The sequence below is a fragment of the Neopelma chrysocephalum genome, unplaced genomic scaffold (assembly GCF_003984885.1).
Source record: "Neopelma chrysocephalum unplaced genomic scaffold, ASM398488v2 Primary Assembly neopelma1_59, whole genome shotgun sequence".
In the NCBI taxonomy this organism is placed as follows: domain Eukaryota; kingdom Metazoa; phylum Chordata; class Aves; order Passeriformes; family Pipridae; genus Neopelma; species Neopelma chrysocephalum.
Window position 1 is genome coordinate 5,561,336 of NW_020897714.1, and position 15,935 is coordinate 5,577,270.

Here is a 15,935-nt window from a genome sequence, read left to right on the forward strand (position 1 = left end):
TTGGCCAATATATCAGTAAACTCAAAGCAGGGCACTAAATCCATAATTCTGTTCCAGGCAGAGATACCTGAGTTAATCTCATTGGGGGCTAAAGAAGCCTGAGGAACACTGGGCTCACTTGGCTGATTCATCTCTCCAAGTTAGCTCAGTCTGAGTTTAAAACTAATATAAAAGAGATGGAAAAGATGTGCTTGGAGGAAAAACATATTTTTAAAAATCAAATAGATCTGGGAAAATTGTCCTACTGTCATGACAAATGCTGTTTTTCTTTCACAGGCTCATCTAGTAGCAGCTTTCGAAAAAAGCTTGGGAAATATGACGGGGCGATTGCAAAGTCTAACAATGACAGCTGAACAAAAGGTAAGTTTACCAAAGCAGATGCTTTAATGTGGAAAATAGTCAGCAAATTATATTAGAGTTTCGTTTAAAAAACACTGAAAGGAAACAGGGACATCTGTGACAATAATGCAGACAGGTCTTTCTTTAATAGTTGTTGCAGTCTAATCTTCATAAAAGTCCAGAAGAATTAAACTGTGCAGCATTAGGTTTACACAGACAATGTCATAGAATAGTTTGAAGATAAAATCTTTCATTTCCAGGTTTTAATTAAAACATATGCAACTCTAGGTTTACTCCGTACTGAAAGATCCTGTAACAAAGACTGATCATAATCTGCTGTAGTGCTTCTTTCCAGCCTGCCAGCATCATCAGAATGCTAGAATTACAGGAAGGGAAAAACTTTTAAGTTGAGAAAAATAACTCCATTCAGGGAGTTAATGCAGGTTAGGCATCCTATTCATGAGTAAACAATTTTGGTTTTAGCTGTGTTTTGTCTAATGGGGGAAAAAATCTAAACCTGATAAGGAATAAACTTAATGTGCACCTTTGTACCACACTCAGAATTAAGAGGCTGCTTAGTACCTTCCAGGATTGAAACTCTGCATCTTTCTACCCTTATTCATTTTGAAAAATATCCTATAAACAGAAAGCCCTCATTGAGCCAAACTGTGAAAGAAACTGTTTATCAGTGAGCTGTTAGTCACCACTGGAGTCAGTGTAACTGTCTACAAAAATAATATTTCACAGTCTGGTTGAGCACCAACAGATGAAATGTGGTGAGACACATTGTGAACTGGATAGAAAATATTTGTATTGCTTGCTTTTTTCTCATCATAGGGAAAAAAAAAAACAAATCAAAAAACCAACACCACCAAAACTCAATGGAAACTTCTTAGAACCAAAGCTTTTGACTGTTTTACAAAGTACAATCTCCCTAAGAGGGTTTTCTTTCCAGAAGAGGTTAAGTAGTGACATTGAAACTGATAATTTCCAAGTTTCTTTCCCAAAAGATTTAGAACATGTTCTTTTCCTTCATTTCTTTTCTATGCTGTTGAGTTTAAATTCCTTTAACCCTCATTATGTAAGTACAGGCTGGAGAGACATGGAAGTAATAAAAGCAGTAATAAAAGTTATTTTTTAATAAAAATCAACTGTACGTTCTAATACAGAACTTCCTGCACTCAAATGGAGTAATTTTACTTCAACTTGCAGGACAGTTGCTATTAAACAGAGGCTTTTAAATTGAATTAGTAATAAACAAGTTAAATCTTTTGAAAAATACACAGATTCAGGTTGAGATTCACCCATTAAACAGTAGCCTTATATACTAAAGGATGTTATTCAAATGGTTTTATTGTCTTTTGTAGTAACACTGTTGGATTTCTCTTAATTTTATATTGAATACTCAATTGAGACCCTTTTTAGATTAGTCTCTAGTAAAAATGTGTTCTTCTTAAAAATAGCATGATTGCTTTATATAGAATAAATGAAAAAGAATACGTTAGTTGACTTTGATATCTTTGGAGAAAAAGTATGCATTCTACTTAGTTGTTGCCCTTATGTTCACCCAAGCAGTCCTATGAACTTAAGTTCGACCACACTTGTAATTTTTTTTTAAACTTAGACAAACATTTTTCTTTTGATATATATTTTGAGCTCTCTTTGCTCTCCCCACAGGAGTCTGAACTTATAGAGCTGAGGGAAACCATTGAAATGCTGAAAGCCCAGAATTCTGCTGCACAAGCTGCTATTCAAGGAGCCTTGAATGGTCCTGATCATACCCACAAAGGTATGGTTTTCTCACTGTTAAAATAAATAGAGTTTCTCCTCAGGTGAAAAAAAAAGTTAAGTCACTATTTTTTCTGTTGTCTGGGGACTCTGTTGCAAGGGCAAGCACATTCTGCAGTGAATGGTAGGCATACTTGTGGTATTTCCAGAGCTGGAAACCTAGCAAAAGCTTTCTGTCTGCCAGAGTTCCTGGAGCTTTATCTTCTTAGAACTGGGTGGCAAGGAATTGATTGCTGGATGTGCAGAGTTAACCGTGTCCCTGCAGTTGTGTACTGAAATACACTCAAGACACTAATGAAGTTTTATGGTGTAACGATTATAGCTTGGAAATCCAATCAAACTTGTAGCTTTGTAAGCTGGTGATCTCATTGTTAAGAGATGGACTGAGAACAGCTCAGCTCCTTTACAAAGTGCTGAATCAGTGCAGGAAAGCAGGCATTTTAAATTCCAGATGTTGAATTAATTTGTCATTGCAGTTAGGCAGCTATCACACGATAAATATATACTTCAGAAGTGCCTGTTGATAAGCAACAGCAAAGGAATTACTTGAAGAAGAAAAATAATCGCAGCATTCATTTTTTAAAGTGTCACTGATCTTTCTTTAGAGAGATCATTATTTAGATGTTTGCCTTAAGGTCATTTCACTGCATGACTTGAGTGTAGCAAAGCTAACTTCTAGGAAGTAAAATAAAATCTAAAAAGTAATTTTCCTTGGTATTAGTAGACATGTTCTGCAAGAATATTTTCCAGTGATTAAGATATAGTTATCAAAGTCTTTTAAGAAATTGAAATTCAAAAGCCTCACCAACCATTTCTAATATTCTCCACTTCTTGGATATTTTGTTTCATTCATTTTTAATGAACTCCTGCCTGTTTATTTCCATCATGGTATATTAGAATGTAACATCTGAACACTGATTAGGGCTACTACAAGTCAAATAGTGCCTATACTCCTCAGAAATGTAGTACATGTGACAATAATAAGTCAAGTAATCCATCTGTAACAGACACTGTTCAGCTATGAGGTTATGTGTGCATAGATTGGTGTGCAGGGTCATTGCCTTCAGGGCCGTAACACCCCAGTTTGGAGAATCTCTCAAGTGTTAGACTAGTTGTACCCATCCCCATTGATCCCTATGTGGTTTCTCACAGGCAGCAATAACTTGAATCTGAGCCACTACAAGCATCAATGCCATTTATGTTCATTTAGACTCCCTTTGAGGAGGAAGATGCTACATAAATATATAAATGATTATTATATTGAAACAGAAACAGATGGATTTCAAAGTAATTTCTTTTCTTTAGATTTACGTATAAGGCGGCAACATTCTTCAGAAAGTGTTTCCAGTATCAACAGTGCTACAAGTCATTCAAGCATTGGCAGTGGTAATGACGCTGATTCCAAGAAAAAGAAAAAGAAAAACTGGGTAAGTACATAGCAGGCTTAAAACTATCTTTTAGCTATTATGTCGTTTACTAGTGTCTGAGTAACATGACAGTACATTTCATCTACAATATTCCTGTGGGGTGAGATGGATATAAAGCAATTCATATGTAGCCATACTGTGACACTACCAGCAAACTAAAAATTGTTGAATGTCAGCCCAGATTTATTTGCATAAGTCAAGGTAATTAAAAACAAAACAAACAAACTCACAAAAAACAAGAACACAACAACTGCAAAAAAGCTCAAAAACTAACAACCTTAAAATAGGTATTCTGTCCAAAACCATCTCTGGGCCACATTGAAACCCTCTTTGATTTTTCTTCAGTTGGAATTTGATTCAAAGGCTTGACTCAAATATGTTACGCAGCAATGGAGGGAGTTGACATCTGCAAAAATTCTCATTTAAAAGTAGTACAGTGTTTTTAAAGAAAATAAGATTCTTCTCAACTGGAACAAAAAAATACCGCATAGTGCTAAAGGTTTAATCAAACACTTTAAGTAAACAATTGGAAAATACGTTTTTGTTGTTTTAAAAATATTACCTGCATAAACATTTGTTTTAAAATGTTTATGTTATGTTTTAAAATGTTTTAAAATAAGCCTTCAATCCCTTGATTTGTAATTCCACACTCTTTCATGTTTCTGCAAGGTGAACTCTAAAGGAAGTGAGGTGAATATAAACCATGGAAAAGTTGGCATGCATCTGTAAAAAAACCCCTATCTTGGCATGATTGCTATTTATTTTGGCACTGGGCTTTTATACCTTCTAAAAACAGATTATCCTGTTTCTCTTCTCAGTTTGTCTCTATTCATTTTAATCTCAAAGTTTAGGCTATAGAAAGGGAGAATGTAGCCAAAACCCATTTCTTTCTTATTAGATACCATGAGCTGGAAAGGACTTGTTTCTCATTATGATCGGTGGTCATACTCCCCACTCTCCAATTATACCATGAAAATGACATGTTTGAATACCTCATTTTTTATAAAGGAATCAGTTGGTCATTGAGTTCTATACAATTTTGATCAAAACAACTTTCTGAAAATAAAAAACAAAACCCACATTTTTCCTAAGATGAGCAATTTTTTATTTAGGTAAAGGTATCAATGAATGGGCTACTTAAAATTCACTGCACGCAAGACTGTTGTTGTCTTGGCTCTTGAAATAAATGGCTCTTTGGCTATTCTGTCCCTTTTCAATACTGGATAAGAGCTTCTAGAGGGAAAAGGCAATGCTTCTATGTTCAGAGATCTTACCACTCTAAAGGAAACTGCAACAAATAGTATATACCTTTCAGCTAACATTCTTTTCAGTAGTACAACAGAGCAAACCTCATGTCCCAGCTTAAATCCTCTCGCTTGCAATCCAAACCATAGCATTTGCATAGTTTGGCCATTCAAAGTTTTAATGGTGAAAGTAAATTGGCAAACCCAGTAAATTGGACTTGTCTTTTGATTTCCACATTTAGTAACAGCAGGTTCTACCTGTACCTAGATGCAAAGTGGTTATTTAAAGCCACCCCTTGAAGGGAATGCCAAGAGAATGGGATTCCACCAGGGCTTAATGGCTTTAAATGAGCACCCCTACCCCACAGTCATACCACTCGGTCCTGCACTTTTTCCATAGCATTACTTTTGCACTCTGCTGGATTAATAAAGTCAAAACAAAGCACTGTATCATGTTTCTAGAGATACTGTGTTGCATATGTTAATACCTTGCTTCTGCATACTGACCTCAGGCAGTGGCTAGGATGGCATCTGCAAACTAACTTTTCAAAAGATGAGCTGCATGCAAAGTGCTGTGATGAAGAAAATTACCTTGCTCTGTGTTTGTTTTCCAGCTAAGAAGCTCTTTCAAACAAGCCTTTGGAAAGAAAAAGTCCACCAAACCTCCTTCCTCACATTCGGACATAGAAGAGCTGACAGACTCCTCTCTTCCTTCCTCACCTAAATTGCCCCACAGCTCAGGAGAGTGTGGGGCAACGTCAATGAAACCATCCCAGTCAGCATCTGCGTAAGTGTCTCTCTAGATAAACCCTTCTTCCCAAAGGGCATGAGCTGTGAAACAGACCCTGTCCAGTGTGGCCATTTGCAGTCCAGAAATCACTGCCAGCAGCTGTGAACTTTTAATCTTGAGGTCCATCCATTTGCCAGATTTCTTGTGAGCTTCACACTATTTACACACTACTCCTCCAATAGTTCTTTACTACGTCATTTTCTCCTCCTTTCACAGACTCTACCCCAAATCACCTTGCTGTACAAACTTCTTTCCAGATGCATTTCTGAAAGTTTTTGTTGTGCTCTCCTGGGACCAACTTTTTCATATCCACTTAGTAAAGGCCTTAGTAAAATTTCCTTTTTTCATGACATACAAAAAATATCTTCTTTTTTTTCCAGGTAGCTATGAATTTTTACACTATACTCATCCCTCCTTTGTCTATGTTGTAGCTAGTAATGTATATAATTTTTAAACTATCTCCTCTCTTTTATCAGCTTGGATTTTTTGTGGGATTATACTTTTATATTTTATTCAAATTACCACCCTTAATGTTTCAGGCCTGGAAACAAGTCATCAATCAATAGCTGTCCCATTTCTTCGTTATTTTTTGAATATCTGATATATTCTTCTTACAGAGTTCTCAGCTCTCATCTGTATTCTTCTGCTATTTTTTTTTTCATTCTGCTAAACTCATAACTATTTCTAATTTGGGGAAATTAACCTCTTTTCAAAAAAATGCATACTACTGATGCCAGCCTTACTTTCCTTGTCCTGATTGAGAATAATCAGGTCACAATTACTCTTTCTTAAGGCATTCAGGGAGTTCTAGTCCTGTTACTGATTACTGAGCTTTATAATAGAATTACTCTGTGTCAGGTTATGTACCTTTTATGATTAAGTTTTTATAGACTTGAATGATTTTTATATACTAAGTTTAGGAGTTTGACAGCAAATATTGCCACAAAATAAACCTCTTCAGAATAAACATTTTCCTTTTCTTAGATTGTGTGCAGGCTAGAAAGAAAGAACTCATCTAGATCTCTGTAGTTTTGTTCAATTATTTTATAGGAAACTCATATTTTTATGGTTTCAGGTATATGTGTGTTTTGGGAAGAGGATTTCTACATGTTTGGGACCCTAATGTTTAACTTATTATCAATTTAAAAGTCACCCTAATAGTGAAGAGTAAAAGCATTACTAGAAAATGGCTGAACTTAAACAAAACACTTTTATTCTGCAAAATTAATTACTCATGATTCACAGATCTGATCTCACAACCTTATCCTGTCTCCTTTCCACTAACCCTGCTTTTTTCTCTCTGTCTCTTTGACTTGCTCTCTAGATGTGCCAGTGTTCCCAGAATTTATCAAGGGCAAACCCACACATCTAGTCTTTCAACCCAAGCTCTTTCCATGCCTGTTTGTTCTCTGAGCCTTAAATTCCTAAATTTTGTCCGGTTCACAGCCTTCTAGTTCTTCCTCCGTAATATTTTTAAACAGTGATCTCTCTGGTCATATTATCACATTTTTTTATTATTGTGACCTTCCTACACAGGATAACAGAGACATTGCATAAAATTTATTTATTTAGATTAATTTCTTTGTCTGTTATACTGATAATGTAACTTGATTTGGAAGACTTGTTTTTTCATTGCATAATTTAAATTCCTGTCTCCTTTGAGACTTTTCATAATTGTCTGCAGCCTCTGTTCAAAGATCATGACTTACTTATTTCTTCAACCTAAAGCAACCTATTGATTTAAAAATTCTGAGTTTGTAACAAGAAGGAAAAAGTAAAAGTCTTTCTAACTACTTCGAACCTTTGGAGTCTGATCAGAATTCTGGGCTTCTTTCTGTGACTGCTCAGGAATGGTAACTTACCTTTTTAGGTTTTCTTCCTTCTGGTGAGGTCTCATCTTTTTGTGTAATTTTAGTATTATAGGAGCTAAGTGTTGGAAAGCTCTGGGAACTGCAAAAGAAAATGCAGTTCATAATTTCTGCTTCCATTCTGCTTACCTTAAGAATTGAAACAGCCTTTTCCTGCTTATTCCAGAACTGTAGCCCTTCTCTCTGCTTCATTTTTGTATTCTTTAAAGCAGGCTTGCCAAGATCTTTTTGCCCATACCTTCCCAAGATATACCAAAAAAAAAAGCCAAAAGAAAATAGCCAAAAAAGAGACGACTTCCTGGTTGTCCAAGTTGTTGTATGAGATAAGATATGCATGGAAATAAAATTTCATTTCTTATTTGGTTAGCATAGGTAAGTAATGGCATATCAAAGAAAGAACTGTATAACAATATTCATGACAAAAATCCTAGTATATGTCTTTTTTCATTTTTACTCACGTTTAAAATATTTGTGCATATTGTGAATTATATTCATGATTTTTCTTCTTCTATTTGACTTTCTTTTTTGCCATGAACTTCTTCATCTTCCCTTTGCATACAATTTTTTTATATATTTTCTTGACCTGAGTCTCATGTTCTAAACCATTACCTTTACTTCCCTAGTCTGGGCATCCCTAGTCCAGGCATCCCTAGTCCTTATGCATCCTAGTCCTTACTCATCCCTAGTCTGGGCATCAAAGGAAAAGCAAAATGGTTGTGTGGTCTACAAACATAGATTCCAGCGTGAGGCATGGAGTTGTATACCCAATTGCTGACCTGAAGGGTGCTTCATCTTCTTTCCCAAAATGCCTTTGCACGCATTCTGGCAATTAAATGTTGACTTCTGTTGCTTGTTTTGTATATTAGCAGTAATAATGCAATAATAATACTTATTTTTATAAAATATTTTTCATATTGAAATTGTTAACTGTTTATAGTGACAGTAATAAAGAACAAATAACATTTATTGAGTTGACTGGAAATACTGCTTAGTGTAGCAATGTAGCCAAAATTCAGTGTTTTATTTTCTACTAGTGGTTCTGCTGATGATACAAAGAGGCAAAACAGTCTGTCATGAGAGGTGGACAGCTGTGAGCTGGTCATGTTTCAGTCTATTCTCACACTATAATCGGTCCTTTCCCAAAATTAATGCTCATGAAAAATAACCATGTGGTAACTACTTTTAACCCAGTCTTTAAGGAAAAAAAAAACAAAACCAACCTACATTATTTCATATATCATACATTACAAAATGACAGACTATAGGCAAAACATCAGCCATCACATATAGAAACCATTACAGATAAAAATCTTCTAGACCGTGAGGTCAAGGATTTTCCCTTTGTGTACTGTTCAAAACAGAGAAAACTACTGATGCCTAACAAATGTACCACTAGTACAATGTAATCAGCATACTTCAGTTCTGACTGTTGTTACATAGAAGAATCATAACATTTGCACCAAAGAAATGATGCAAATATAAAATCAAATTAAAACCAATGGGTGATGCACACTCAAATATAGATACTTGAAAAGTAGTTAAGAATTTGTTTTTCACCATAGTAAACTAAACTAGAGAGCTATAAAGCAAGGTGATCATTTCATCTTGACAGGGCTTTTTCCTTTTTTAATTTGCAGTTTGAGCCTTTTCCTATTTCTTTGATAAGTTTCTTTCTTCACTCATAAGTTTCACCAGCAGCAAGAATTTTTCTGTACTTTGATATTCAGTAATGATGCTGCTTTGGGGGGAGAACCTTCCTTTAATCTCCCACCTGTTTCCTACTCCTCTTTAGGATCTGTGAGTGCACAGAGGCAGAGGCTGAAATAATTCTTCAGCTAAAAAGTGAGCTGAGGGAGAAGGAGCTAAAATTAACGGATATTCGTCTTGAAGCCCTCAGCTCTGCACATCATCTGGATCAGATTCGGGAAGCTATGAACCGCATGCAGGTCAGTGCAGTAGCTTAAGTGATGACAGAGGTGCACACCAAAGGTACTCCAGGTGTACTTCCTTTCCTAGTACTTTGTTTCAGGTGCCAAAAAACTGTTGATACAAAGTAAATTGCTAGATTGACAGTACATCTGAAGGATGGGTATGATAAATATTCACCTTATAATAAAGATATTCTTAGTATTTATATTAACAGCTAAAATGTGTTTAAGAGATATGGAAGAAGACATAATCCCTGCCCAAAGGATATTTATTATCTAAACTCTATGACTGTGGTAAGCAATGTGACAGACAAACAGGTCAAAAGTGATTTCTACAGAGCTTTAAATCCTTGAGCCATGGAAGGGCAGGAGTCTACATTCATACTCTCTTACCTAACCCAGCTGTGGCTTCCTAAAGCAGAGAATGAAAAATTGAACTAATTACTGTATCCAGCATCATAAAATTTTGCTACATTATTTTGTGACACTGCTCCAAATCTTTCCTGAACGCAATTTACATCAGAAGACTTTCTCTTTTGTGAGGCTGAAAGGATGCAAAAAGAATGGAAGTGTTCTTCAGCGGAGTACAGTGTCTCATGGGATTTGATTCTGTCACTTATATACAAATGTCTAGTATCATGGTGAGTCCCCAAAAGTATCTACGATATCTACACAGTATGACATAGGTCCTTCAGTAGAACTGGGCCCTTCTGGAATGACAGGTGAGATACCTATGTCATCCCTAGAGGCACTGTAAATCTGCATTTGGGGAACAGAATCAAGACCATGGGTTGGGAATCCAGTTGAGACGAGGACAGATACATTTAGAAGTCTAGGTATGAGCTGGGTGAAAAACTCCAGTTGTAGTCAATTGAGTTCTAGTCCTGTAGTAGTGGGTCCTAAAGACCCATCCTAAAATCATCCTAAGATAGTTGCAGAGGGTGAAACTGAGTTGTTTGAGCATAGGCACTTGTTACCGTTTGAACCAGCCTCAAGTACTTGCATCTTCACAGGACGTATTCTACCCATGAAAGACCATGTCATGTCACTGGAAGCCCACATTTACACAGCTGAATCCAGCTCAGTGGCTTGTCATCTGAATTGCTCTGTGCTGAGTGGTTAGGTCAGGTGTGCCTTTAGGCACTTTTGTATAGATGTCCACAGCAGCTGATTTCATAACTACAGAATTGGTGTGCTTGATGTCTTTTCTAGACCTCTTTTTTTATACCATGCCTATGGCAGTCTCAGCCACACCTTTAAACATCTGTGGTACCTGCCGTCCTCCCAGGTGCTCACAGCACTAGGTGCCAATATTACTGTGGGATATTTGGCTGAACTTCAATTCAGGGGAAGAATTATCAAGAACTGCTCCATAAATATTGTTTCAATTGTCCAGACATAAGTAAAACACTTGATCTTGAGCACTAAGAAGTTCCAAGTAACTAAGAAATAGAATACAGTTAATTGCAATGGTAGAGAAAAGGATGTGAAGGCTTATCATATGATTACAGTCTTATACTAGGATATGAGTGCCTAAAACAGGTGAACTCCCCAGAGAGAGGCGTCTGCTATAGTAACAGGCCTCCAAAGTCTAAACTTCATCAAATCTGGGCAGAGGCAACTAGTTGAGTTGCTGTTGCTGGTAATCAACACTTTGTCTCGAGTTTTCCCAAAAGGACAGGCAGCCACCTTGCAGTTGCCAAACTCTTGATATTTTTGAGAATTGACAAATATTGGTAAGGGGGAAAAGTAGGACTGGTGAGAATGATATCTGAATACTTGTATATTAAAAGCACCATGAAAACTAAAAGCTCATATGAGTGGAAGACTGCTAAGAGCTATGTAATTAATCAGTGTAAACTGCAGAGTAGCTGGAGATTGCGTGACTCATTTCACCACAGGTCCTGATTTGAACCACAGGCTAAACTAGTGCACTCATCTATTACCTTCTGTCACTATTTTATTGGTTTGTCCCTTTCCTTTCACTGTCTCCTCACCTTTGTGTATGTCATCTAATCTTTTCGTAGCTGCTGCAGGGGTTTTTTTGTGATGCTATCCCTTATGTTTTTACTTGTATAATGGAGCTGCACAGCCTCCACAAAAAAAAAAAATATGACTTTTAGCGGGGTGTTAGTGAATATAGAATTAAATTTGATTGCAAAACCGTCTGCAAGAATAAGCAGTTGCTTTGTTCTGTGCTTCGTGAAGTGACTGAAAGCTACCTTTAGCTGGTACCAGGTGGTTCTCAGGCTGTTTTCATTTTATTATTGTACATTCAATAATCACTTTGCACCACAGAGGATTTAGCTAGAAAAAAATCCCAGTTGTTCTGATTCATCTGTCACTGTGTGTTTTCATCAGAGTTTGCTCTCTGTTATGTGAACAATCCCATGTTTGAATGATCAGAAAGTCTTATCTCATAGCAAGAAGTGTTATGAAATTGTTAACTATCAAATTCTAGCTGCCCATTTTTAATTTAATTTTTCTGTGAAGTTACTGCTTAAATTTTACATTCAGTGGCAGTAATAATTTTCTGTGACTTAGAAACATTGACATATCCAGTAATGTTCTTAGCTGACTATTACCTAAGGTATTTGACAATAGAAAGTAGCTTTAAAAAGTGGGGATAGCTGGAAAATTCTCACCACACTCAAATTATGGTAAAGTGTACAATAAACGTAGAAGCTTGAAGCTTATGTTGCTTAGTAACTATCTTGAGGCAAAAGCTGAAACAAGGTTGTCAGGGGGTTTCCCGTCATTTAAGAAGTGAAGGCGATCCAACTGCGTTATACCTCTGATACATAATGCTACATACTGCTGTGAAAGTGGTAAACCAGTTAGCTATTTCAGGGGAACATCACCAGAATACTACTCTCAGTGCTTTTCCAAAAGAATAACCTGCTGTGCTTTTATCTTGATTTCTTTTGTATATAGAATGAAATTGAGATATTGAAAGCTGAAAATGATCGTTTAAAAGCAGAGACTGGAAATACTGGAAAGCCTGCCCGCCCATCATCGGAGTCATCAAGCAGCACATCATCTTCTTCATCACGGCAGTCACTAGGACTTTCTTTGAACAATTTAAACACCACAGACTCTGTTACATCAGGTACATACTTTGAGCACATGCATGCCTCAGCAATTAGTAAGAAGTTATTGTTTTTACCCTCTAAATGAGCCATATATGATAAGCATGCATGAAAATTAAAATGCCTCATATCACTCAGGTTGACATCAGATATACATTCAGTAATGGAGATGAAGAAGAATGCTGGTGGTCGTGTCTTAAAAATGTAGCTTTTAAGAAGCCTCTGAATATTAGTAACAGACTTCATTATGTTTGCTTAGTTCCCACATATTATACTCTGTACCTATCTAGTTTACAGTACTTTTTAGTCATCTAGTTTACAATTTATTTGAAAAGGAATATCTGTTGAAGTATGCTTGACAACTGTATAGGTGTATTCTCTTGCCCCTATGGAATAAATATTAGTAGAGTATGTGAAACTTTCTTGTTTTGACTTACAGATCTTTGATCATTCAGTTAGCTCCCTTCACTTCATATTTGCAGCTGAGGCAGCAGGTGGTCTTAGTTACCTTTATCCCTTACATTTTTTTAATTTGATATATCTAGTTAACCTATATAGGATCAAATCCCCATTTATGACAGGAGCCAAACCCTGCCTGACTTATTAAGCACTCTCCTTGTCTTCAATGAATGAGAAAAAGCAAGCAGAACTTTGGTCCACATCCTGAACATTAACGTTTGATTATTTTCCATGCCATGGAGTTTATGATAATAAGACTTCTATACTTGTTTTGATAATGTAGCCAAGAAACGGAAGTGCTGTCTCTAACATTAGAACCAGGAGCAGAGCAGGAGCAAAGCAGTTCTCATTAGCATAGATAGCACAGAAAGTATAATGCAGTCTCTGAAAGCAATAAAAATGTGGCTAATAATTGTAGAAAGAGTCTAGGCAAGAGTACAGCTGGGGATGTGCCAAACTGACTGACTATAATTTGGATTGGCAGTTAGTCATATTATCTTGCCAGTCATTGATTACACAGATATTTGAGCATTTTTTTCTGGTTAATATCAGATTTTTAATGAAAATTGGTATGTTTTTTATTTACATTCCAGCTTTTTGCAAGGTTTAACTTTTAGCATGGAGGAGCCTGAACTGGGCCTCGACATACAATGCAAAAAGCAGGGAGAAAAAATTTAACTGTGGCTCCTGGTCACAGATCCACACACATTAAAAAATTAAAAAATAGAAACAATCCAGAACAAAATTTTTTTCAGTATGGTGATTGTAGAATGTCTTTCACCAGTAGCAGCAATTAGCACTTTGCCATTTGACACTAACTCTGTCTAGATACAGGAATAAACATGTAGGAAGAAGAGTAGGAGGAGTTTGGAAAAGAGGAGGAGGAACTGGATGAGAATATGATGGATAAAGAGGAACAGGGAAAGAATAAGGGAAGGTGAAAGACAAAATAAAGAATGAAGATGAAAATCAGAGAGAAGTGTTTAGAAAAAGAGTAGAAAAAATAAAAGCTGGGAAGAAAAAGAGGAAGAGGAAAAGGGGAAAAGGAACAGGAGAAGAAACAGGAAGAAGAACAGGATGACTGGGAGAAGTGGTTGGACTCGATGATCTTAAGGGTCTTTTCCAGCCTAAATGATTCCATTTTTCCATAAGCTTTCCATAATTTTCTATGTTATTGTTCTAACTGTTTTCTTAGCATGCAAAGTAATTACTTTTGGTTATAAGAAATTAGAGAAATAAGGATGCCTAATGAGAAGTGGAGGATTTCATTTGATTATGAATCTAGAATTTTTGATCATCGTGATTATCACTTTGTTGCTATGCCAGAGAACTTGGAAAGGTGACAGCTTTCTACCAAGTTTTGTGGGATATCTGTGGCAGCTGGAGTACTATTGAACAAAATTCCATGAGATATGGAGAGGCTAATCATGCTGGGGACTAAGATGAGACAATTGGGGGTTTTGGCTCTTCATATTAAAAAAATTGCACTTTCTGGGTGACCAGTGTCTCCAAATGACCATGGTCATCTGCAAATGACCAAAGCTATTCATTTTCACTTCCTAAAGGTATGATGATATCCTCCAGATAGGTTGAGCACCAAGGGGCTCAGTGGTTATAGACACCCATATTTCAGTAAATCACTGGAGTAAGAGCAGCAAACAAGGACTAGTACATGACAGGTCCAGAGTGCTAAAGCTCAGACAATAAGTGAACTACAGTCACCATAGTATGTCTAAGGAGACCTAGCAGGGGCTAATTAAAACAGTTAGTACAATTAGAGCCCCTTGGGCATCTTCTCAGCCCCTTGTGTCAGTGAGAGTTTTCAAAAAGTGGATATTTTTTTGTCTAGCCACAGAGTGATTCCTCATTCCTAAAGACTTAGAGAAGAATGTATTTAAAGGCTACATTAGGGTCATTTAGAGATTGAAAATTTCATAGAGGAATCAGTTATACCATAAATTGCCCTCAGGCAATTATCAAAACTCTTAAGTTTTGTGAAATATGCCAAAACACAAGACAATTGAAGTGAAACATTCAGTGTTGGTGGCACAGAAAAACTGTCTGCCTGGAAAAAAGCAAGCATGAATTTCTTTAAGCTCACACAAAAAAAAAAGACCTCTTCATTTGACCAACTTAAAAAAAAACAAACCTGCAGAATCTGGGTGTAAGTTACCAAACTTTTTACATGAAAAGTTATTTTTAATATATTCATTGAAATCATCTCCATAAGTCTTCTTTGGTTTTCCTTTGAACAAGCGACTGAATCTTACTGGCATCTCATTTAATTTGGATGAAATCTGACCCTGTGCAGACTATATCATGAAGTCGATGATTTTCTTCAATCACCACAATAAGAATGAACAGGATTTAGGGTAGTGGATTACTGTGCTGACCTTTGAAGAAAATGCAAATCCATAATCTCTTCTAATTTGATAGTTAGCTTAAATGTCTAACAGTAAAATCCCTGAGAGAACTTCTAGAGGAAGACAGAAGTTTTATCACTTGCAATAAAGCTGCAGGCTCAGCTTTTAGTAAAAAATACCTAAAAATGCATACTTCTGCTTTCTCATTTTAGGAGTTAGTGAAGAGGTAGAAACAGAGGTGCAGAGCAGATCAAAATCACTCTTTACCTCCAAGAAAGATGAAGCCTTTCCTTAGCGGAATGGCTAAATATAGAGTCCCATATTATGGAGGCATCCAAAGTGGTTTTCTAATGGATACTGTTTGTCAGCCTGTATTGTGGAGGTAAAAAAGACTCTATCCATGCCATATGTACTGAAGGTAAAGAAATCATCTGGAAAGAGAAATTAAATGCTATTTTATTTAACAGCAAACATATCAATGCAAGGATTTTTTGTTTTCTCTCCTTATAACATTTTAAAGGGCACAATGAGTGCCCAAAGACATAACCTTAATTTAGTTTTTAAACATTGCTTTGTGAACATATGGTATTTTTGAAAAAGTTCCAAAAAGGAAAGCAAAGACAAGACTATAATGTAATTT

General features: G+C 36.3%; 1 protein-coding gene across 7 annotated transcripts in view; it reads left to right on the top strand.

The window, feature by feature from the left end:
* NAV3 (neuron navigator 3) overlaps positions 1–15,935 on the top strand; it is a 415,221-nt gene that overhangs the window by 384,656 nt on the left and 14,630 nt on the right. For all 7 annotated transcript variants that reach the window (XM_027679763.1, XM_027679765.1, XM_027679760.1 and 4 more), the window contains 6 exons: positions 277–360; positions 2,017–2,128; positions 3,433–3,554; positions 5,413–5,585; positions 9,249–9,402; positions 12,319–12,493. In XM_027679763.1, coding sequence (XP_027535564.1) covers positions 277–360; positions 2,017–2,128; positions 3,433–3,554; positions 5,413–5,585; positions 9,249–9,402; positions 12,319–12,493 — 820 coding nt within the window. The remainder of the gene's footprint in view (positions 1–276; positions 361–2,016; positions 2,129–3,432; positions 3,555–5,412; positions 5,586–9,248; positions 9,403–12,318; positions 12,494–15,935) is intronic.